The sequence below is a fragment of the Moschus berezovskii genome, chromosome 1 (genome assembly GCF_049115385.1).
Source record: "Moschus berezovskii isolate FMDL1 chromosome 1, NW_MosBer_1.0, whole genome shotgun sequence".
Taxonomy (NCBI): Eukaryota; Metazoa; Chordata; class Mammalia; order Artiodactyla; family Moschidae; genus Moschus; species Moschus berezovskii.
In genome coordinates, this window is record NC_142460.1 from 150,186,567 (window position 1) to 150,209,755 (window position 23,189).

Genomic DNA, 23,189 nt, shown 5'->3' on the forward strand with positions numbered 1-23,189 from the left:
AAATCTTAAAGGCTCCAGAGAGAAAAGATGGAGGCCCCACACAAGAATGAGAATTAGACTGGCAGCAGACTTCTCATTAGTAATTACAGCTAGAAGCCAATGAAACAATATTTTCAGAGTGCAAACAGTGTGAAACTAGTATTCTCTTCTATGTCAAACTATCTTTTAAGAGTGAAGACATATGTTTAGATAATCAGAAACTATGGAGGTTTATTTCTCAAAGATCCTCACTGAAAGAACTACTTGTTGAGTCCTGTATCAAGGTCACAGGTGTGGAGCTCTGCAACAGGGTCACAGGATAAAAATTTCTGGAATTGATCAAGCCCCATAGCAACTGTGGCTATGAGCCAGATCTAAACCAGCCAGTTCCCTGACCCCGTATTAGGTAAAATACCTACCCTATTACCCAACCTGGGCTTCCCTGGTGGCTCAGAGAGTAAAGAATCTGCCTGCAATGCAGAAGACCTGGGTCAGGAAGATCCCCTGGAGAAAGAATGGCAACCCACTCCAGTATTCTTGCCTGAAGAATTCCATGGACTGAGGAACCTGGCAGGCTTCAGTAAATGGGGTCGTGAAGAGTCAGACATGACTGAACGACTTACACTCATTCATTACCCAACCTATTCAGTTCAGTTCAGTAGCTCAGTCATGTCTCTTAGCGACCCCATGAACTGCAGCACCCCAGGACTCCCTGTCCATCGCCAACTCCTAGAGCCTACCCAAAGTCATGTCCATTGAGTCGGTGATGCCATCCAACCATCTCATCCTCTGTCACCCCCTTCTCCTCCTGCCCTCAATCTTTTCCAGCATCAAGGTCTTTTCAAATGAGTCAGCTCTTCACATCAGATGGCCAAAGTATTGGAGTTTCAGCTTCAGCATCAGTCCTTCCAATGAACACCCAGGACTGATCTCCTTTAGGATAGACTGGTTGGATCTCTTTGTAGTCCAAGGCCTATAGCATCCTAACCAATCACCTAATGCCAGCATTCCAGTAGGAATTTTCTCTGTCTTGAGGCTATAACAATTGGCTGCTGCTGCTGCTAAGTCGCTCAGTCGTGTCCGACTCTTTGAGACCCCATGGACTACAGCCTACCAGACTCTTCCGTCCATGGAATTTTCCAGGCAAGAGTACTGGAGTGGGGTGCCATTGCCTTCCCCTAACAATTGGCTACTAGTCTGCAAAAAGTTTCAGCTCTCCCTTGAGCCAGCCTGCTGTTCTAACTATATCTCCCTCTCTAATAAACTTTATTCTCCTCTCATTCTGTCTCATGTCTGGAAATTCTTTTCCAAGCCACTCATGGACCATGACATTACTTATTGGTATAATCTGAGAAGAAGGAAACTGGCCTAGAAAGATGAAAATTGACTGAGATATGAAAGGCATTGCTGGGAAAGTAAGATAGTGAAAGTGTTAGTTGCTCAGTTATGTCCAACTCTTTGTGACTCTTCTCTCCATGAAACTCTCCAGGCAAGAATACTGGAGTGGGTTGCTATGTCTTTCTTCAGGGGATCTTCCCGACCTACGGATCAAACTCGGATATCCTGCATTACAGGCAGATTTTTTACAATCTGAGCCACCAGGGAAGTCCAATAAACATGTTCAGTTCAGTTCAGTTCAGTCGCTCAGTCATGTCCGACTCTCTGCGACCCCATGAATCACAGCCCGCCAGGCCTCCCTGTCCATCACCAACTCCCGGAGTTCACTCAAACTCATGTCCACAGAGTCAGTGATGACATCCAGCCATCTCATTCTCTGCCGTCCCCTTCTCCTCCTGCCCCCAATCCCTCCCAGCATCAGAGTTTTTTCCAGTGAGTCAACTCGTCGCATGAGGTGGCCAAGGAATGTGCACTCGCTGTCTCTCTTTAAGTCTCTCCGTATTTAGATTTAGTACAAGCTACTCCAGTACTCTTGCCTAGAAAATCCCATGGATGGAGGAGCCTGGTAGGTTGCAGTCCATGGGGTCACTAAGAGTCAGGCACGACTGAGTGACTTCACTTTTCACTTTCACACATTGGAGAAGGAAATGGCAACCCACTCCAGTGTTCTTGCCTGGAGAATCCCAGGGATGGGTGAGCCTAGTGGGCTGCCATCTATGGGGTCGCACAGAGTCAGACATGACTGAAGCGACTTAGCAGCAGCAGCAGCAGCAACATGTAATAAACTGCAATACTTTGGCTACCTCATGCGATAAGTTGACTCACTGGAAAATACTCTGATGCTGGGAAAGGTTGGGGGCGGGAGGAGACGGGGACGACAGAGAATGAGATGGCTGGATGGCATCACAGACTCTGTGGACATGAGTTTGAGTGAACTCCGGGAGTTGGTGATGGACAGGGAGTCCTGGCGTGCTCTGATTCATGGGGTCGCGGAGAGTCGGACACGACTGAGCGACTGAACTGAACTGAACTGAATAGTAATAACCATGTTACTAAATCTAAATACAGAGAGACTTAAAGAGAGACAGCGGGTGCACATCCCAGTTGAGCTCAAATAAGACATTCTGCCTTCTTGTTTCACCCTTCTTACCGTAAACAGATGTCCTTCCTATAGTCTATTCAGTGCTACATTTTTTCACATGCTTGTGCTTCTTGTTGGTGATTTTATGTTTAAAATGGCCCCAACTGTAGTACTGAAAGGCTCTGAAGTGCTCTTCAGCACAGGCAGGCCACAATACGCCCTGCAGGGAGAATACATGTGTTAGATAAGCTTCACTCAGGCATCAATTATAGTGTTGTTGGCTCTAAGTTCAATGGCAATGAATCAACAATATTAAATAACGTGTCTTTAAAAACCAAGCGACTGAACACACACACACAAATGGAAACACACATTGAACAAGGTCCTATATTGATCAGCTGTTGCAAATGTGACCAGAAAATGCAGGAGCCTAACCCTGCATTTCCTCTGGGAGAAATGATTCAGTATTGGCCGCCGGGAGCCAGTGAGGGAAATCCTACCCATGGCAAAGGTCAATTGGGGAAGAGGCCTGACGGGCAAAGGCTAATCAGGGCTCGAGGAACCCCCTGGATTTACCTGAGCATCTACCCCAAAGAAAACTGGAGTCTGACTGCTTTACTATCTTACACCTCTTACCAAGTCCTCTAATACTTACAAGGGCTTCCCCCCAACCACCTTTCTCTGAAAACATTAATTCAGAGCTGTAGTTTAAAAGTTCTCCTCGGCTTAATAGGAGTGTTCCAATCCAAGCCCCTCTGATAGCTTTCTAACTTGCCTGACAAGTTTGTCCGGGCTCTTACAACTATGAGTGTGACTGTTTATAGCCTCCCAGCCATGCAAGGACAGAAAGCCTAATATTCTAAAATACAGGAATCTGTTGAAGAAGTTAAAATCATTAGAGTAGTACTAAAAAAGATTTCATTGTTGAATCAATGCTTGCTGCAGTTTTCTCTATCTATTGTATCCTTGGAAATATATTAATCACATATAGAGAATATAACTAGTAGCCTTTGATTTAACCACATCAGATCTTAAGTTAATAAATTCCTTTCTTGCAGCTCACTACACCGGTGCTTTATAGGAATGTAACTTTGTTATGTGTCTAGCACCTGACTCTAGGAAAGTCACCTTAAAAGAATATAAGCCTTTTACTTGCTAACTAACCTATTGTTAGGAGAGAGGGCCATAAACTGTTAGCAGGCCCCCTGGCCAGAAGAGGATGTAAACCACCTAAAACTTTTATCACAAGACACACAAAAATAAGCCCTGATCCTGATAAGGGTCAAGACTGCTGACCCCACGCGATTTTGGTGTGACTCTATACCTCCCTTTCTCTGTTTCTTATGCGCATAACTTAGGGTATAAAAGCAGCACTGGAAAATAAAGTTTTGAGCCTTGCTCACTGAAGCTTGGTCTCCCCGTGTCGTTCTTTCTCTTTTTCATCCTTTTCTCTATTCTCCTTTTTCTGGTTGAGATCCTTGGAGCGCTGGGCCCTTTGAGTTTACTTATCTGCCTGGGCTTCTAAGACCCACTCGAGGGGGTGCCCTGGTGGGGTGCCTCCAGTGATTCGAGAGGGCGCCTGTGGCCTACGTAAACAGAGCAAGCCCCGTGCTGGGGTTTTATTGGTTTCCAGCGTAAACCAAGGAATCATCAGCCCCTGTCTCTCTCTCTTTCTCTCTCTCTCTCTGACGCCGACGCCGTTCATCCCGAGGATACCCTGGGTCATATCGAGGCTGGTCCCCGATAATTGGCCAGTTCAGTGTTGGCCATAACCTTATAGAACATAACTACTGCAAATTATGAGAGTCTAATTCTTTTTCAGTTAACTTAGCATCTACTGTTTACTATTTATGGTGTTTTATTTCTACTTTCTTTACTTTGTGTTCTGAGTTAATTATATTTTATTCTGAGTTTCATCCCCTTTATAGTTAAAGGCTCTATCTTAATATTTAAGCATAACAGAGTTTATTAAAGCATATTATCTAGAGTTTACAAAACAGGGCTTTTCCTTCCTTGACATGATAAAATGTAAGCATGCCTACTCAATGTTCTCATTGCTAAGAATCATATCAAACAGTGTGGTTTCACTCAAGTCTTAGGAATGAATCAGGAATTTTCAAGCTATTATGTTTAGCTTTACATAAACATTTAATTTGGTAAAAATCCCTGTCTGTGCTGAGTCACTTCAGTCGTGTCCAACTCTATGTGACTCTGTGGACTGTAGCCCACCAGGCTCCTCTGTCCATGGGATTCTCCAGGCAAGAATACTGGAGTGGGTTGCCATGCCCTCCTCCAGGGGATCTTCCCGACCCAGGGATCGAACCTGTGTCTCTTATGTCTCCTGCACTGGCAGGCAGTTTCTTTACCACTAGAGCAACCTAGGAAGCTCCAAAACCCCTAGGTTCAAATATCTGGCTCTTATGAACTGGCAACTTCTTCTTGGGATGGGGTGCATCTAAAATGACTGAGATCAATCAGCTAAATTCAAGAGTTCTGAGTTATATATGTAGGTGACATCACCTTATAGTAAAGGATTTGGAGTACTGAGTACAAAAGGGACCTTTTAGGGTGATGGAGACATTTTCTATCTTAATGGTGGTGGTTGTGCTTACATGGCTGCATATGTTTGTCAAAATTCATCGAACTGTACATCTCAATAAACATGACTTCCAAAAAAAGAATCCTGTGGAATCCAGGAAGAAAATAATGCCAACAGAAGCTAAGCAGTAGAGAGGAGTTTCCTTCTTTATTTTGGCTTATTCTTAGTCAAAAGGCTGAGATAGTTTTATTTTTGAAACTTTACCTTAAATCTAGTAAGAGCTTGTTGTCCACATTTTCTTCCACAGTATCATTCTTTATTTTGGATTTAAAATTGCTTCTACCAAAAATTCAAAATTTTCCTCAAAAATCAAAGTTTTATTTGTATCCAAGAGTGTTTTCAGCCATTCTTGAATGTGGTTTAAATCTTAAGTCACAGAACTCATTTATCTGAGATTTTATAATGTCCCTAGTTGAAAGGCTTCTGCAATGGCTCAGCGGTAAACAATCTGTCTGCCAATGCAGGAGATGCAGAGAACCAGGTTTGTTCCCTGGGTTGGGCAGATCTGGAAAAAGAAATGGCAATCCACTCCAGTACTCTTGCTTCGAAAATCTCACGGACTGAGGAGCCTGGCATGCTACCGTCCATGGGGTCGCAAAGAGTCGGACATGACTGAGTGACTAAACAACAACTCATTGAATAAAGGATTCTGACCATGAGTGAAATAGGATGACTGGGGTGAGGAGGGGAGGGAGAATGCTCCTTTTAAAGCAGTGGCCTTGCTGAAGAATTTTCCAGCTTCTGGGTGTTCACCAACATGAAAGTTGTGCTTAAAAACCTGGTCACAGAAGGCTCCTTCCCCTCCCACAAGGTATATAGACAGGTGAGTGAATGTAAAGATTTCCTGGCACTTAATCCCTTTCAGGAGGGAAGAATTTAAGACACGGACGAATGGGTCAGCTCATGTTTCTTACACTGAATGCCTCAGAAGGGCATGGAGATGGGCAGATACCTGGGCAGGCGTGGCAGCTGTGGCTCTGGCTTCCCAGAGATTAGATGGCAATCTTTTCTCAGGCTCGCAGCAGCTCAGTCATGTAGAGGCCACTGTTTTCACCAGGGTCCCCTCAAGGTGGGGGGCCATGGACCCCATGCCATGGACCTTTTCAGCTCCCTCTCTGCTAAGGACAGGAGACATCTTCCACATGGTGGCAACTACACCGTGGAGTTTGTACAGACCTATCAGGTGGCAGGATATGTTCTTGTTTGCTTCTGGAAACAAGTTGGAGTTTCAGGCTCTCTGAAGGCCTGCTGTATAGGGGAAGAAGCCTGCTTTCTTTACAGACTAGCTGTGCAGCCTTGAGGGGGTGATTTTCCCATAGTAACAGCACAGTGTGCCTCCCTGGGTTCTGGAGAGAATTAGTTCAGGATTGTACATGTAAGATCATAGTGACTGACACAACTGTTAACTCACATGACTTCTTTCTCTCTGCACAGATATGAAATTCACATTTCCCTTTATGCTTTGTTTGCCAGGAAGCAAGGAACTAAGCTTTCCTTTATTTAAAAATTAACTTCCTTTAGCCTGTGTTTTCTGGTATAGTTTTTCAATTTCAGTTTCCAATTCTCCCCTAGATTTTGGTCTGACCCAAAGTCCTCTTTTATTTTCAGGTCTTGAACATCTAGCCTGAGAACTTGAATTTCTGGATCCGCCCCCCCCCCCCTTCCAGTTTGACTGCTTTGGGGAGTGAATGGGCTTAGCAAGCAGGCGAGCAAAAACTTCAGCAGAACAATGGGGAGAATTGTCAGGGGCTGGATCTTAAGTTGACCCAGATGGAGGAAGCCAGCTCTGAGTAGTCTGTATAGGGTGGACAGCCTTCATCCTTGCTGATGTCAGTATTCAGGGATTTCCGAATGGTGAATTGGGGACTGTGGTAGTCAGAGTGTCTACAGGCAGCATTCCAGACCATCTGGGGGTCCAGATGAGTGTGTCCAGGCTTTGAGGGCTCTGCAAAGGTGGGGAGGAGTATGGCATTTTTTACAGCTTTTTATTGGAGTATAGTCGTTTTACAAGATTCTGTTAGTTTTGAGTGTACATTAATGTGAATCAGGTATGCATATACATATATCCACTCTTTTTGGATTCTTTTGCCATATATAGGTCATTACAGAGTACCGGGTAGAGTTCCCTGTGCTATACAGTAGGTCTTTATTAGCTATCTATTGTATATATAGCAGTGGGTATATGTAAGTCTCAATCTCCCAATTTATCCCTCCCTTCCCCCATTTCCCCCCTGGTGGGAGGATTATGGTTCTCTGGGAATTGAAGCTTGTACAATTTGGAGGGCCCCGTTTAAGAAAATAATACAAAAATAACCCACTTTTGCAGATGCCATAAAGCACAGGACACTGAACAGTCTGCTAGGGCTCTGCTCAGGGCCTTGGCAGGGGCCTCTGCAAAGCAGGAAACATGAAGCCAAACCACCCAAGTCTACCCGCGTCCTATAGAGGTGTTGCGGCCAGGACTGCAGACACAGTCATGAGTGAAGCCACCGAGGCAGGAGCCCAGCCCAAGTTAGACTGAGCTCATGGATGACAGTGAAGAGAGAGGAGGCTCGCATGGGGCTCTAGAGCTCAGCCCTGGTGCTCCAGATGCCAGGCGCAGGGCTGGCGGCTCCAGAGCCCCCTCCACATGAGCAGGGCTGCATCTGTGGTCAGATGACAACATGCCCAGCTGAAGTGAGAAATTAGGAAGGTTGCACTGCCCTCTGCGTCTTGTGGCCACATCAGGCAGAAGGTAAGATCTAATAAGGACTTTCAAATATTAACTTGTTTGTTCACTTATTCATTCAGCAGTTACTTTGTGCGTCTTGGAGGGGAAAAGACTAAGGGCCTGTTTCTGTGCTCAGGGTACTCACTGTCTAAAAGCAGTGGCTGACACCTAAGCATGAAGTAACCAGGATCCCAAAGGAAGTCACCTGTGGACTCCAAGAGTCTCTGAGTTGGGAAGAAAACTGTTCTGGTTTTAGCATCAAAAGTCCTGTTTCAAGAAACCCCTCAGGCCAGGCAAATAGGGACAGTTGGTCACCCTAGGAGGAAGGGACAGTGACCAGTTTCCTTGGAGGGAGAAGGGCATTGCGGGGGGGTAGCAGGGGTGGCGTCCCTGGGTTCAGCCCTGGAGCCCCATTCATTTCTCTTCAGGGAGTGGCAGGGAATGGTGGCCTCATAGACTTTCTGGTCCAGCCCTGAGGAATGAATCCATGTTTCTCAAGAGTGTGGGAGGCTGCTGCAAGTTTTAATTCTGGGCCTGCTGCCAGATGAGAAAGTGTAAGGAGAGACAGTGGCTGGGAATGAGCCTAGAAGAAAGCCTTAGTGGCCACCTCTGGGGCCCGAGTCCAGAACAGAGGGGAAGCAGCAACCGAATCAGATCCAGACCACCATGTGACGGAACTCAGAGCAACTCTCTGAATCAAGAACAATGAACCGAGGGGCTTCCCCAGCAGTCCAGTGGCTAAGATTCCAAACTCCCAATGCAGGGAGATGGGTTCCATCCCTGGTCGGGGAACTAAGATTCCATATGCCACTCCACACAGTTAATGAAGAACAATAAACCAATTCATGAGCAAAGGGACTTGCAGAGTTTCTGAGCCCTGTAGCCACTTGCTCCTTTTCCTGAAGACAGAGCAGGGTTAGAACAGACAGCAGAGAACAAGGAACTTGGAAGGAATACAGCATCGCTTTGTCCCCCTAGGCCTCTCCTATGCAATGGTCTGTCCAGATTAGGGAACTGGCTCTGGATTTTTAATCTGAGATCTTCAAGTTTAGTTTATCCCACACCTGCCTGAAACCACATGCCAAGTATTGTGTATATAAGCGAGTTCTTGAGAAGACAGCATTCACCAGGGTCTTGAAGTTGTTCAAGGGACTTCCCTGGTGGTCCAGTGGTTAAGATTTCAAGCTCCCAATGTAGGGGGCCCGGGTTCAGTTCCTGGTGGGGGAAGTAGATTCCTCATGAAGCAACTAAAGATCTTCACGCTGCAACTAAGATCTGGTGCAGTCAAATAAATAAATATAAAAACAATTTTTTTTAAGTTGTTCAAGATCAGAAACAGATTAAGAAACATAAGACTAAGTGGTTTCTAAGCCCCCTATTTTGTGTGTCTGTGTTCAACGAATTTATTTTTTTGCCCACAAGTTGACTTTGTTCAAACCCCAAAGATAAAATGTTACTTCAAAGAATTCCTGACTCAGGAAGGTGGACTCTCCAGTCTGCAGGGGGCTGGGAGAGGATTCCTTTCAATACATTTTAGGGTTCTTGTTCATTTTTACCTGTGGTCAACCTAGGACCTCTTAGGGTATGGTCTTTCAGTGTTCCTTGTCCAGGCGTAAAGGGCCATCCCAGCGACCACTACTAGCACAGTGTGCCTCACCGCAGACCCTTTGGCCTTTAAACTCATAGACAGAGGAGCCCTTGCTACGTGGAAGATAAACGTGCTTTTCACTACTGTCATCTTCTCAAGGTATCAGAGTTTGCCCCTTTTGAAGGAAGTCGAGCTCTTTCCTCTCCCACTCCCAGCTCTAACTAGGCCAGATCAGCAAATGGACTTGGGACTGCTAGTTCCTTCCTCCTCCCTCCTCTGCATCGCACCCCACCACCATGGCTTCTTGGAAAAGCAGTAGATTCCCAGAAACCATGTTTCTGAGATCATGCATGCATCCCCCTATTTTTATAGTCTGTGATTCTTTGATAATACTCAAGATATTTGATGTGAATGTATAAAAATGATCACACAGTAAAGTGTAGGTGTCCAAGAAGCCCAAGCATTATCACTTTGAGAAATATACTGAATATTCATATCAGGGAATACAAAACAGCTTTCTCTTGTGAAAGGGTATCTGTGATGGTTAACTTCATGTGTCAACTAGACCAGGCTAGTGGGCACACTGTGTGGGTGCCCAATTGTTTGGACAAGCATCAACCTAGATGTCAGATATTTTTTACATGTGATTAACATTTAAATCAATGAATTCTGAGGGCTTCCCTGGTGGCTGGGTGATAAAGAATCTACCTGCCAATGCAGGAGACACAGCTTTGACCCCTGGTCTGGGAAGATCCCACATGCTGTGGATCAACTAAGCCCAAGCAACACAGCTATTGAGACTGAGTTCTAGAGCCTGGGAACCTCAACTACTGAAGGCTGCGCCCCCTAGGGCCCCTAAAGTGAGTGAATGATCACTCATTCGTGTCCAACTCGGCCACCGCACAGACAGTAGCCTGCCAGGCTCCTCTGTCCATGGAAATCTCCAGCTAGAAAACTGGAGTGGGTAGCCAATTCCTTCTCCAGGGGATCTTCCCAAGCCAGGGATCGAATCCAGTTCTCCCGCATTGCTACAGATTCTTCACTGTCTGAGCCACCAGGAAAGCCCTGTAATCAACAACAAAAGAAGTCACAGCAACGAGAAGCCATGCACTGCAATTAGAGTAGACCCTGCTCACCACTACTAGAGAAAAGACTGCACAGCAATGAAGACCCAGCACAGCCAAAAATAAATATAAATTTAAAAAAAATCAATAAACTTTGAGTAAAGCAAATGACCCTTCATGATGTTGGTTGGTCTCATTCAATTAGTTGAAGGCCTTAAGAGCAAAGATTGAGCATTCCCAAAGAATTGTCCTTAAAACTTCAAGGCAGGAAAACCGCCTGAGTTTCCAGCCCACGTGTCAGCAGACTTTAGACTCAAATTGTAACATCAACTCTTATCTGAAGTTCTAGACTTTCAGCCTGCCCTAAAGCGTTCCAGGACTTGCCGTCCTCAGAAGCATATGAGCCAGTTCTTAATAATATGTCTCAATCTCTTTCTCAATCTCTATCCTATCAGTTCTCTTTCTAATAGAACTCCGGCCAGACTCCATGACCCATTAGTCATTTATTCCAAATTACAATATGGCGATTAACATAGTAGATGACCCACCAAATGGCCACCACTGGTGAAAGCAGCCCTGGGACCATTTGGAACAAATTAGTACTATTAGGCAGGAACAGGGTTCCTGGAAGAGGAAATGGCAACCCACTTAAGTATTCTTGCCTGGAAAATCCCATAAACAGAGGAGTCTGGTGGGCTACAGTCCATGAGTTGCAACAGTTTGGACACGACTGAACAACTAAGCTTTCTCCTTTCTTGACAAGAACAGGGTACAAAGACAAAACCCAAACCATACTCTTCCAGGGGCTTGTTCCAAGTAATATGGCCAAAGACCCCAATTTGGTCAAATGGGCTGAAAGCAAGTGGGTTAACATGACAAGTTGGTCAAAAGAACTGTTTGCTTCAAAACGAGTATCTTTGGCTTTTTAATTAATATACCACTCTACACTGCGGAGAAGGCAATGGCAAGCCACTCCAGTACTCTTGCCTAGAAAATCCCATGGATGGAGGAGCCTGGTAGGCTGCAGTCCGTGGGGTCGCTAAGGGTCGGATACGATTGAGCGACTTCACTTTTCACTTTCACACATTGGAGAAGGAAATGGCAACCCACTCCAGTGTTCTTGCCTGGAGAATCCCAGGGACGGGGGAGCCTAGTGGGCTTCCGTCTATGGGGTCACACAGAGTCGGACACGACTGAAGTGACTTAGCAGCTACACTGCTAAAATTTTTTCACCAAGAGCACATATCCATATTACTTTCATAATTTTACAAAAAGATATTGAATATGTTCAGGCACTGGGTTTTTTATAGTGTTGGTGGAAAAGTAGCTGAAGAAGACATGAACACTTCCTCACTGTCCACAGATAAGGAACTGGGAGCTGGACCGCCCCAAGGGAATCCCTCCTGGGTTCCAGGCTTGTGACCAGAGCTGCAGGAAACTCAACTTTCCACAGGCCTCCGTCCTGCCCCCTGCGTGGAAGAGGCCACGCCCTCATAGCCCGAGTGAAGGTAAAGGACCCCCCGAGGGGCTTTCAGGCTCCTGAAAAAGCAGTCATTGGGGGTGGAGGTTGATGGTAAAAACGTCCCTTTTGCCCCACCAGAGGGCTGGGGAAGTTCTAGAGTGTTATTTCATTTAGCAAACCAGACCAGGTTTTCTGGGGAGATAAGTCCTGGGGAGAAACTTTCAGTTTAGGAATAAATACCTTCGGTCGAATTTTTAATTTCTTTTCAGGTTACTATTTTTCTTAATAGATTCATAATATGTAACCGGCTAAAAGAAATGCGGGCACGGTCGAGGGCGCTTAGTGTTAGAAGGGAGATCATTGAAATTACGGGCCATGGTAACTCAGAGAATCTGGCGTTTGGAAAACGGGGCGGAGCCGGCTGGCCGGACTCCAGCGACCCACCACATTGGCTCTCACCTCCACACTCCCCGCAGCCGCCCCGCGGGCCCTCCTTCGGAGAGTCATTGCGCCGCCGTGACGTCACGGCGTCGGGGCGGGGCCCGCGGCAGGGGCGGGGTCGCCGCCGGATCTCGCGGAGGGGCGGGCCGGGGGCGGTGGCCGGGCGGGGCGCGCTCCGCCCCTGGCGTGCGGGAGTTTAGGGCGCGTCAGCCCGGCTGGCGGCTACGGCAGAGAGGCGTGCGGGTCGGAATGTCAGAACCGCCTAAGGTCGCGGAGCAGAGCGCGCCGGACTCGCGGCGCGCAGGCTTCGTGCTGGGGATGGACGTAGGCAGCTCGATGATTCGCTGCCACGTCTATGACCGCGCGGCGCGGGTCTGCGGCTCCAGCGCGCAGAAGGTGACCGGGGAGCGGGCGTCGGGGCAGCGGGTCTAGGTCGCGCGGGGCACCCGGGATCTGGTCGCTGGGGGGCGAGAGGGCTGGACCGCCTTTCTGGCCTGGACGCGGCCACCTGCGGCACCGCGGGCCCTCGGTCCTGAGCGGTGCGCCTGGACCGGCCAGATGCGCGCATTCCCTCCCCGGGCCAGCCTGAAACCTGCGCGCTCTTTCGGTCCTGGCTGAAGACATTAGGGGCTCGGATTGTGACCTCGGATCACTCACGCGCTTCCGTTCACCTGAGGATTCGACTCTCTGGCCTTACCTGGGTGGGACTGCGGTGAGTGGCAGGGCAGGGCAGAGCAGGGCAGGGCTGGCTACGTGTATCCAGCCAGAGAGGGTGCTTTTTTATTTGCTTGGTTTTTCCTGCACTTCCTTGATAGACCTCCAACCCTGTCTTTATTTACATTTGAGATTTTCAAGACTTAATGGAATTTATGTTTATCATTCAGTTGTTATCATGAACTGCTTCTCAAAGTGCAGAGCAACTGATTTACAGGAATATAAGAATTGCACAAGTTTTGAAGACTGTTGTCATTATCTTTCTCCTTTCCATCTTTGACAGTTCATGAAAACATCTTTTTCTAGTTTGAGAAAGGTGCCAAATCATTAGTTGTTACTAGTAAAGCAACTAACAGATTGGTATTCCTCTAATCTTGTTTCCATGAAGTGTTGATTTCTTATAGTTGCCAGCAAACAAAAAATAATGTGAATTCTATATGATGTTTTTATTTACTCTTCTTTCCAATACCAACATCTTAAAAAAAAAAATGTTTATTTGGCTGTGCCAAGTCTTAGTTGCAGCATGCAGTATCTAGTTCCCCAACCAGGCCCCTAGCATTGGGAGCATGGAATCGTAACCACTGGCCCACCAGGGAAGACCCTTAACATATTTATGTTAGTAATTTCGCGGGTATGGAAGCTGTTAGTTACCTAATCCATTCCCAGCAGCACTGGACTCCCTCATTTGCTTGGTTCCTACACCTCTTCCCATCCCCTTAGAAGTGTTTTCCAGCCTCAGGGGTTGCCCAGGAGCAGGTCCAGCCAAAAGAACGCTTTGAGCATTTTTTTTTTTTTTTTTTTGGTTTGAGGATTTCCTCATTCTGGTTTTAGGACCACAACAGAGACCTGTTCACTTGTGCATGAACACTGCCTACCTCTCCACCACATTCAGTTCAGTTCAGTCGCTCAGTCGTGTCCGACTCTCCGCGACCCCATGAATCATAGCACGCCAGGCCTCCCTGTCCATCACCAACTCCCGGAGTTCACTCAAACTCATGTCCACAAAGTCGGTGATGCTGACGCCTAACACTACCTGAAAGGACAGCTGAAAGGTGGATCTCTTTATGAGTCTTTATCAGAACACAAAGATACTTTTCACAGTCTCCCTTATAATTCCGGACACAAAGTACTTTTGTTTTAAGCAGTGATTTTTTTTTTTTAAAGGAATTGAAGTGTTTAGAACCAAAGGGATACAAAAATTGTAAGAAGATAACAAATTTCATAGTTGCTATATAATTTGGGAGAAATCATTATTTTTTTTTAGAAATGAAGTAAGAGTCTCAAAGATGAATCAAGATTGCTGTTAAGTAGCAGGAGACTAGAATGGTTTGCCTAGACTCAAAACTTGTGAAGGTGTCTGGAAAAGTATGTAAGTAAATAAAAATACAAAAATTCCTTGCCCTTCTAGGATGAAGCTTTGTATCTTAAATTAAGGAGTTGAAAGTAATGCCTCTCAAACTGATAGGAGTTTGCACCAGTGCTTCTGAAAGCATGGTTAACAGGCTGCGGGGGTTGAAAGAGAGAAACTAAGATTTAGAAATTTGTGTAGCAGTTTGGCAAAGTCATTTTATATTTGTTGACCGTAGTAACAAAACATTTGGGGTTTTACTTTGTATGTCATTTTTTCCCGTAGAAAGTTGTTTTAATTATGTCTTAAAAATTGTTGGTCTACAGTGAATTAGAAATCAGAAAAAAACCCAGCAGCAACTGGTCCTTTGCTTCAGATATCTTGATTTCTTTGGGAAAAATGGTCTTCATGGCCTACATTGCTTCTTCAGTTCAGTTCAGTTGCTCAGTCATGTCCAACTCTTTGCACACAATGAACTGCTGCACGCCAGGCTTCCACTCCATCACACATTCCGGGAGCTTGCTCAAACTCATGTCCATGTAGTCGGTGAGGCCATCCAACCATCTCATCCTTCTCCTCCTGCCTTCAATCTTTCCTAGCATCAAGGTCTCCTCCAGTGAATCAGTTCTTCACATCAGGTGGCTGGAAGTATTGGAGTTTCAGCTTCAGCATCAGTCCTTCCAATGAATATTCAGGGCTGATTTCCTTTAGGATTGACTGGTTGGATCTCCTGGCAGTCCAAGGGACTCTCAAGAGTCTTATCCAACACTACAGTTCAAAAGCATCATTTCTTCATCAGTCAGTTTTCTTTGTGGTCCAACTGTCACATCCATACATGACTACTGGAAAAACCATAGCTTTGACTAGATGGACCTTTGTCAGCAAAGTAATATCTCTGCTTTTTAATATGCTTTCTGGGTTGATCATAGCTTTTCTTCCGAGGAGCAAGCATCTTTTAATTTCATGACTACAGTCATCATCTGCAGTGATTTTGAAACCCAAGAAAAGAAAGTCTGTCACTGTTTACATTGTTTCCCCATCTATTTGCCATGAAGTGATGGGACCAGATGCCATGATGTTCGTTTTTTGAATGTTGAGTTTTAAGTCAGCTTTTCACTCTCCTCTCACTTTCATCTATAGGCTCTTTAGTTCCTCTTCACTTTCTGCCATAAAGGTGGTATCATCTGTGTGTCTGAAGTTATTGATGTTTCTCCCGGCAATCTTGATTCCAGCTTGTGCTTCTTCAAGCCCAGCATTTTGCATGAGGTACTCTGCATATTAAGTTAAATAAGCAGGATGACAATATACAGCCTTGATGTACTCCTTTCCCAATTTGGAACCAGTCTGTTGTTCCATGCCTGGTTCTAACTGTTGCTTCTTGACCTGCATACAGATTTCTCAGGAGGCAGGTCAGGTGGTCTGGTATTCCCATCTCTTTCAGAATTTTCCACAGTTTGTTGTGACCCACACAGTCAAAGGCTTTGGTGTAGTCAGTGAAGCAAAAGTAGGTGTTTTTCTGCAACTCTCTTGCTTTTTCTATGATCCAACAGATGTTGGCAATTTGATCTCTGGTTCCTCAGCCTTTTCTAAATCCAGCTTCTTAGCACCTAGTTTATTATTTCTTGGGTACAGAATAAATAATTGAATTACATTTAGTCATATTAGGAAAATATTAGGAAATCAGTTTCCTTCATGGGACTCCATGGATTAGACACAGAACTTGTATTTATTTTCTCAAATGAAACTCAGAACTCTGCTAAATTATGTTGAAAAGAATATATAATAGAGACCCCCACTTAGCATAGGATTTGATTGGTACTGCCAAATAAATAGCTTGAGAAAGAAAAACTGAAGAGATCACTCTTTAGAGATATGAACAAAATAGGCTTTCTTGGTCTTTTCATTAAAATGGAAATCCCAAACAGGAACTTTTACATGAGAAGGCTAGTAAGAGGCCTCTCAGAAGACTTTAATTTTATCTATATACTATTCATTTTTTATTAGCAGAGATCCATATTTGTAGCCTTTTTCTATAAGTTGTATTTTTTCTTTCTTTATTAATATCTTTATTTATTCATTTGACTGTATTGTTCTTAGTTGCAGCACAGAGGATCCTCAATCTTCCTTGCAACATGCAGGATTTTTTTCTTTTTTTTAAGTTGCAGCCTGTGAACTCTTAGTTGCCCCATGTGGGATCTAGTTCCCTGACCTAAGATCAAACCTGGGCCCCCTGCATTGGGAGCACAGAGTCTTAGCTACTAGGGAAGTCCCAATAAGTTAAAAAAATCTTTCTGTGAACTCTTAAATATTGGTGTTATATATGAGAGTAGTGTTCAGAGCTTTGGAAATCCTACATGTGAGTGTTGGATATTTTTAGTTTTTCAAAACAAAGAAAGTTCATCATGTTCCCCATTGAAACATCGTGCCATTGTGAGAAAATAATAACATTTTGGTTGGAAGAACAGGACAGAAAGACCACTGGGCTTTCTAATACTGTGTTCCCTCTCTACATTCTTGAAAATAACTGGTTGTTGTCTTTTGTTTTTAATCAACAGAACATGTTTTTTTCTTCAGTTCAGTTCAGTCGCTCAGTTGTGTCCGACTCTTTGCAACCCCATGAATCACAGCACTCCAGGCCTCCCTGTCCATCACCAACTCCCAGAGTTCACTCAAACTCATGTCCATCGAGTCGGTGATGCCATCCAGCCATCTCATCCTCTGTCGTCCCCGTCTTCTCCCACCCCCAATCCCTCCCAGCATCAGACTCTTTTACAGTGAGTCAACTCGTCGCATGAGGTTTTCTTCTTAGCTTTGAATATATTCTTGATCTTGTATTTCAGTTTGATCTTCTAAACTGTTGTGACATATTTGGTGATGGTGAGCTCTCTGGGTTGGTGAAGTGGGGGGACGTGACCCTGGTGTAACACTGCCAAGTCTAAGTTGTTGACTTGACGCAGTGATGGCCATATTGAGTTTTTTGGGATGCAGAAGTATTTATTGCAGTTGAGTCATTACAGTACAGTCTGTGGTCATGAAAGTTTTGCATGGAAAGAAGAGAAATGTTATTTGATAGAAGGGGAATTGTTGTTCAGTCACTAAGTCATGTCTGACTCTTTTCAACTGCATGGACTACAGTGTGCAAGTCTTCCCTGTCCTTCCCTATCTCCAGAGTTTGCTCAAACTCATGTCCATTAAGTCAGTGATACCATCCAACCATCTCATCCTCTGTCGTCCCCTTCTCCTTCTGTCCTCAGTCTTTCCCAGCATCAGGGTCTTTTCCAGTAAGTCGGCTCTTTGCATTAGATGGCCAAAGTATTGGAACATCAGCTTCAGCGTCAGTCCTTCTAATGAATATTCAGGGTTGATTTCCTTTAGGATTGACTTACCGGGGAAGTCCCTAAAGAAGGGGAATAGATTTTGTTAAATCTGTTTATTTCCAGTGGGCTCACTGGGGAATGATACTGGTTGATTGATAAATAAAGGTTCTTTTTTCGTGTCGTCTCTGTGTCACTCTCATGCTCCCCACACTGTCAGTGTTTTCTCACAGTTCCTTTTTTTCTGTTTATTTTGGCCTTTTCTTATGTGTTAGAGGTTTCCCTTAAATGATGATCTTTGGTTGGTTATCCATTCATATTTTCAGTACCATGTCTTACTTTTCTCAGCTATATCTAGTATTTGCAAGTAAAGAATGTCTCTGGTTCAGCTCCTCCAGAGAGTAAATCTCGTACCTTCTGCTGTGTTAGGGAGGGGCAGTGGATCTGATTGGACTCTTTTGAGGGTCCTTACAAAGATTGAATCACTCCTCTGTTCAGCAGCCTCTGGCATCCCAGTCTTCTGAGGTATCTCTAATTTTCACAGTTCACCTGAGATTCTGCCAGGGGTTGAACAGAGATGTATAATCTAATCTGAGTGGGCAGTGAGGTATTCAGTTGTCTCCTCTGTACTTAGCCCTGTACCATCTACCCACTCACTGATAATGGTTTTTTTTTTTAAATATACATTTATGTATTTTAATTGGCTAATTACTTTACAATATTGTATTGTTTTTGCCGTACATGATAGTGTTAAAGACATTTGTTAAAACCTGGTCTGAGCTTCCTTGCTCTCTTCTTGTCTTTCTGCATAAACCTTTTTGCATGTTTTTAGTTTAATGGCAGTCTTGAGAGGAATTGGAAATAAAACACTTACGTTCAAGCCATTGTTTTAACCTGGAGCCAAAGATTTTTTTTTTATCTTATTTTTTAAATTAGCAGAGTAAGATGAGACTTCTTTGGTGAATAACTTCTGTGAGTTTTAGTACATGTTGGAAGTAACCGAAAAACCCTTGTACAAGCCATTTATAGTCACTTTTCTCCTACACCTAATCTCTGAAAACCACTGATCTGTCTTGTATGACTGTGGTTTTGTGTTTTTTTTCCTGTCCTTCTGAAAATATCTTGTAAGTGGAAAAATACAGTAAGTAACCTATGGAGACTGACTTTTTTTCAACATAATACCTTTGAGATTCATATATATTGTGTGTATCAGTAATTCATTCCTTTTTATTTCTGAGTAGTAATACATTGGAGAAGGAAATGGCAACCCACTCCAGTGTTCTTGCCTGGAGAATCCCTGGGATGGGGGAGCCTGGTGGGCTTCCATCTATGGGGTCGCACAGAGTCGGACATGACTGAAGCGACTTAGCAGCAACAGCACAGCAGTAATCCATTATATGAATATACCACATTCATTCACCTGTTGAAGTATATTTGCATTGTTTTCAGTTTCTGGTGATCTTGAATAGACAGCTGTAAACATTTGTGTACAGATTTTAATGTGAATGTAAGCTTTCATTTCTCTGGGATAAATACCTAGGAGTGGGATTGTTGCATCACATGGTAAGTGAATATTTAACTTAACAAAAAATTACCCAACTTTTCCAGAGTGACTCATCATTTTGCATTCCCACCAGCAATGTCTGTGAATTCTGTTTTTCATCAACACTTGATATTGTTAGTATTTTTTTTTAAATTTTAGATGTAGTGTTATCTCACTGCGGTTTTGATTTGCATTTACCTAATGACGTTGAATATTTCCATGTGCATATTTTCTATCCATATGTACTCTTTGATGAAGTTCAGGTTTTTTGGCCATTTTTTAATTGAATTGTTTTCTAACTGTTGCTTTGAGATTTTTAAAAATATATTCTGGATATAAATCCTGTGTTGAATATACAGTTTTCAGATATTTTCAACTAGTCTGTACTTGGCTTTTTCATTTTCTTAACAATATCTTTTGCTGAACACATAGTTTTAATTCTGATGAAGCTCACTTTATCAATTTTTCTTGTTTTATTCATCATAGTTTGGGTGTCATGTCTAAGAACTCTTCAGTTCAGTTCAGTCACTCAGTCATGTCCGACTCTTTGCGACCCCATGAATCACAGAACGCCAGGCCTCCCTGTCCATCACCAACTCCCAGAGTTCACTCAAACTCATGTCCATCGAGTCACTGATGCCATGCAGCCATCTCATTCTCTGTCGTCCCCTTCTCCTCCCGCCCCCAATCCTTCCCAGCATCAGAGTCTTTTCCAGTGAGTCAACTCGTCGCATGAGGTGGCCAAAGTATTGGAGTTTCAGCTTTAGCATCAGTCCTTCCAATGAACACCCAGGATTGATCTCCTTTAGAATGGACTGGTTGGATCTCCTTGCAGTACAACTCAAAATCCTCTTGATAAAAGTGAAAGAGGAGAGTGAAAAGGTTGGCTTGAAGCTCAACATTCAGAAAACAAAGATCATGGCATCTGGTCCCATCATTCATGGGAAATAGATGGAAAAACAGTGAAAACAGTGTCAGACTTTATTTTTTTGGCTCCAAAATCACTGCGGATGCTGATTGCAGCCATGAAATTAAAAGACGCTTACTCCTTGGAAGGAAAGTTATGACCAACCTAGATAGTATATTAAAAAGCAGAGACATTACTTTGCCAACAAATGTCCGTCTAGTCAAGGCTATGGTTTTTCCAGTGGTCATGTATGGATGTGAGAGTTGGACTGTGAAGAAAGCTGATCGCCGAAGAACTCTTCACCTAATCCCAAATCACAAAGATTTTTTCCTGTGATTTCCTATGAGCATTTTACAGTTTTACATTTACATCTGGGATCCATTTTGAGTTAGTTTTTTGTGTAAGAAGTGAGGTTTTTTAAGATTGAGGTTTTTGCATATGGATGTCTAATTATTCCAACTCTGTTGAAAAAGCTATTTTTCTCCATTGCATTACCTTGTATATTTGTCAAAAATCAACTAGCTATATTCGTGTGGGTCTACTTCTGGATTCTCTTGTGCTCCGTGATCTATTTGTCTGTTTTTATAATTACACTATTTTGATTACTATGACTTTAGAGTAAGTCTTCAGATTGTGTAGTGTGATTCCTCCAATTTTATTCTTTTTTGGTATTGTTTTGGCTATTTTAGTTCTTTCACCTTTCCATGTAAATTTTAGAATGATGATATCTATATCTATTAAAAATCCTAGGATTTTGATATGGAATTGTAGATGAAAGTTTTTTGCACTCTAAAAATGTTGAGCCACTTCTTCCTGGCCTTTGTTCTGATGAGAAGTCCACAGTCATTTGAATTATTATTCTGTGTGTTTATTCTGTCTGGTTGCTTTCAGTTTTGTTTTGTTTTGCTTTCAGTTTTTAGCATTTGAATTATGTTGGACCTGGCTGTGAACTGCTTTGGACTTATCCTGGTGGGGATTTTCTAAGCTTCCTGAATATATAGATTTTAAATCTTTTACTGGGCTTGGGAATTCTTAGCACTATTACTTCCCTTAAGTAATTTGTTTAGGCACTGAAGTCTTTCTTTTCTTCTTTGGGCCCTCTGCTGACATGAATATTAGACCATTTTCTCTGTTCCACAGATCCCTGAGGTTTTCTTCTTTTTTTGTTGTTGTTGTTCAGATTAGAGAATTTCTATTGATTTGTCTTTAAGCTTATTGACTTTCTTCTGTTATCTCCATTCTACCATGGAGCTGATCCAGTATGTGTTTTAATCATTTTCTTTTTCTAATTAATTTTTTCCAGTTTTATTAAGGTAAGTTGACAAAAGTTATATGTATTTAAGGTGTGCAAATTTGATCTTTTGGCATACATATACATTGTTAATGAAATAACATAATTAATGTTAATTAAACACTTTTCATCTCACAAGGTTATCATTTGTATCTGTGTGTGTGTTTGTTGAGAACACTTAATCTCTTAGCAAATTTTGAGTGTATAATACATTATTATTAACTCTAGTTACCATACTGTACATTAAGTCCCTAGACCTTATTCATCTTATAACTTAAAGTTTTTATCCTTTGACCAGCATCTCTCCATTTCCCCCACTTTTTAATTTTGAAATGGTGTGATTTTTGTTTTTCCTTATGTCTTTTATCATTTTCTTTGATAAAACTTTCTATGTTCCTGTATGTTTCAAAAGAATTCACCCTTACTTCTTGGAGCATTTTTATAAGAGTTGCTTTAAAATCTTTGTCAAAATTATCTGTTATGTTGATACTGGTATCTGTTTTCTTTTGCTATATGAGCTGAAATTTTTCTGATTCTTAACGTACCTTGTATTTTTGGATTGTATCCTGGACATTTCAAATATCATGTTATAAACCTCTGAGTCTTGTATAAGGCCTATGACAAATGTTGATATTTTTCTTTAATAGGCAGTTAATGCAGTTGTGTTCGGGCTACACAGTCTGACCAGCCTTTCTTGCATTTTGATTTCAATGTCAATTCTGTTTTTAAGATCTTGGAAGTGCTATTTAGATCTGTCCTGTGTAGTATGTGCCACCTAGAGTTCGGTCTGGGACCTGGGAGTGCATGTGTGCGCAGTCATGTCTGACTTTGCAACCCCATGGATTGTAGCCCGCCAGGCTCCTCTGTCCGTGGGAATCTCCAAGCAAGAATACTGGAGTGGGTTGCCATCTTCCCCACCCAGGGATCAAACCCGTATCTCTTGTGTCTCCTGCATTGGCAGGCAGATTCTGTACCGGATGCACCATCTATGAAGCCCCAGGACTTGGGCAGTGATCTGGTTTTTTTTTTAAGTTCTGCTTTTAGCATCTTTGCTATGCTGTTAGGATGGCTTCCCTGGTGGCTCAGTGGTAAAGAATCTGCCTTCTTTGAGGAGACACAGGTTTGAACTCTGAGTCGGGAAGATCCTGGAGAAAGAAATGACAACCCACTCCAGTGTTCCTGCCTGGGAAATCCCATGGACAGAGGAGCCTGGCCGGCTACAGTCCACATGTGCTAAGTTGCTTCAGTTGTCTCTGACTCTTGCAACCCAATGGACTGTAGCCGGCCAGGCTCCCCTGTCCATGGGATTTCCCAGGCAGGAACACTGGGGTGGGTTGCCATTTCCTCCTCTGGGGATCTTCCCGACCCAGGGATTGAACCTGCATCTCTTAAGTCTCCTGCATTGACAGGCAGGTTCTTTACTCCTAGTGCCACCTGGGAAGCCCCGGGCTACAAGCCCATGGGATTGCAAAAGACACTTAGCGACTATGCTGTCTGGCATAGTCTAGCAACAACAAATGCTGTCTAGGAGTGTATTCATACATGTGCAGCTTCCAGGAGAGCCTGGGAGTTCATCCACGTCTTTCTGGAGTAGCTTTCCTAGGCTTTTCCCTCTCTGAGATCTTCCTGGGACTTTTAGGTTCCCTGAGCCTCTTTAGAAACCTGTATGCAGGTAAGGAAGCAACAGTTAGAACTGGACATGGAACAACAGACTGGTTCCAAATAGGAAAAGGAGTACGTCAAGGTTGTA

General features: G+C 43.6%; 1 protein-coding gene across 4 annotated transcripts in view; it reads left to right on the forward strand.

Moving 5' to 3' along the window:
- Positions 1-12,483: 12,483 nt before the first annotated feature.
- Positions 12,484-23,189, forward strand: part of GK5 (glycerol kinase 5) — an 80,996-nt gene continuing 70,290 nt past the window's right edge. The window contains exons 1-2 of one of the 4 annotated variants that reach the window (XM_055412448.2): positions 12,592-12,718; positions 12,943-13,034. Coding sequence is in view for 2 of the 4 variants with exons in the window: in XM_088840095.1 (XP_088696221.1) it covers positions 12,572-12,718 (147 nt within the window). In the remaining 2 variants the exon portion in view is untranslated. The other 3 variants (XM_088840095.1, XM_055412432.2, XM_055412439.2) reach the window with 3 other exon arrangements.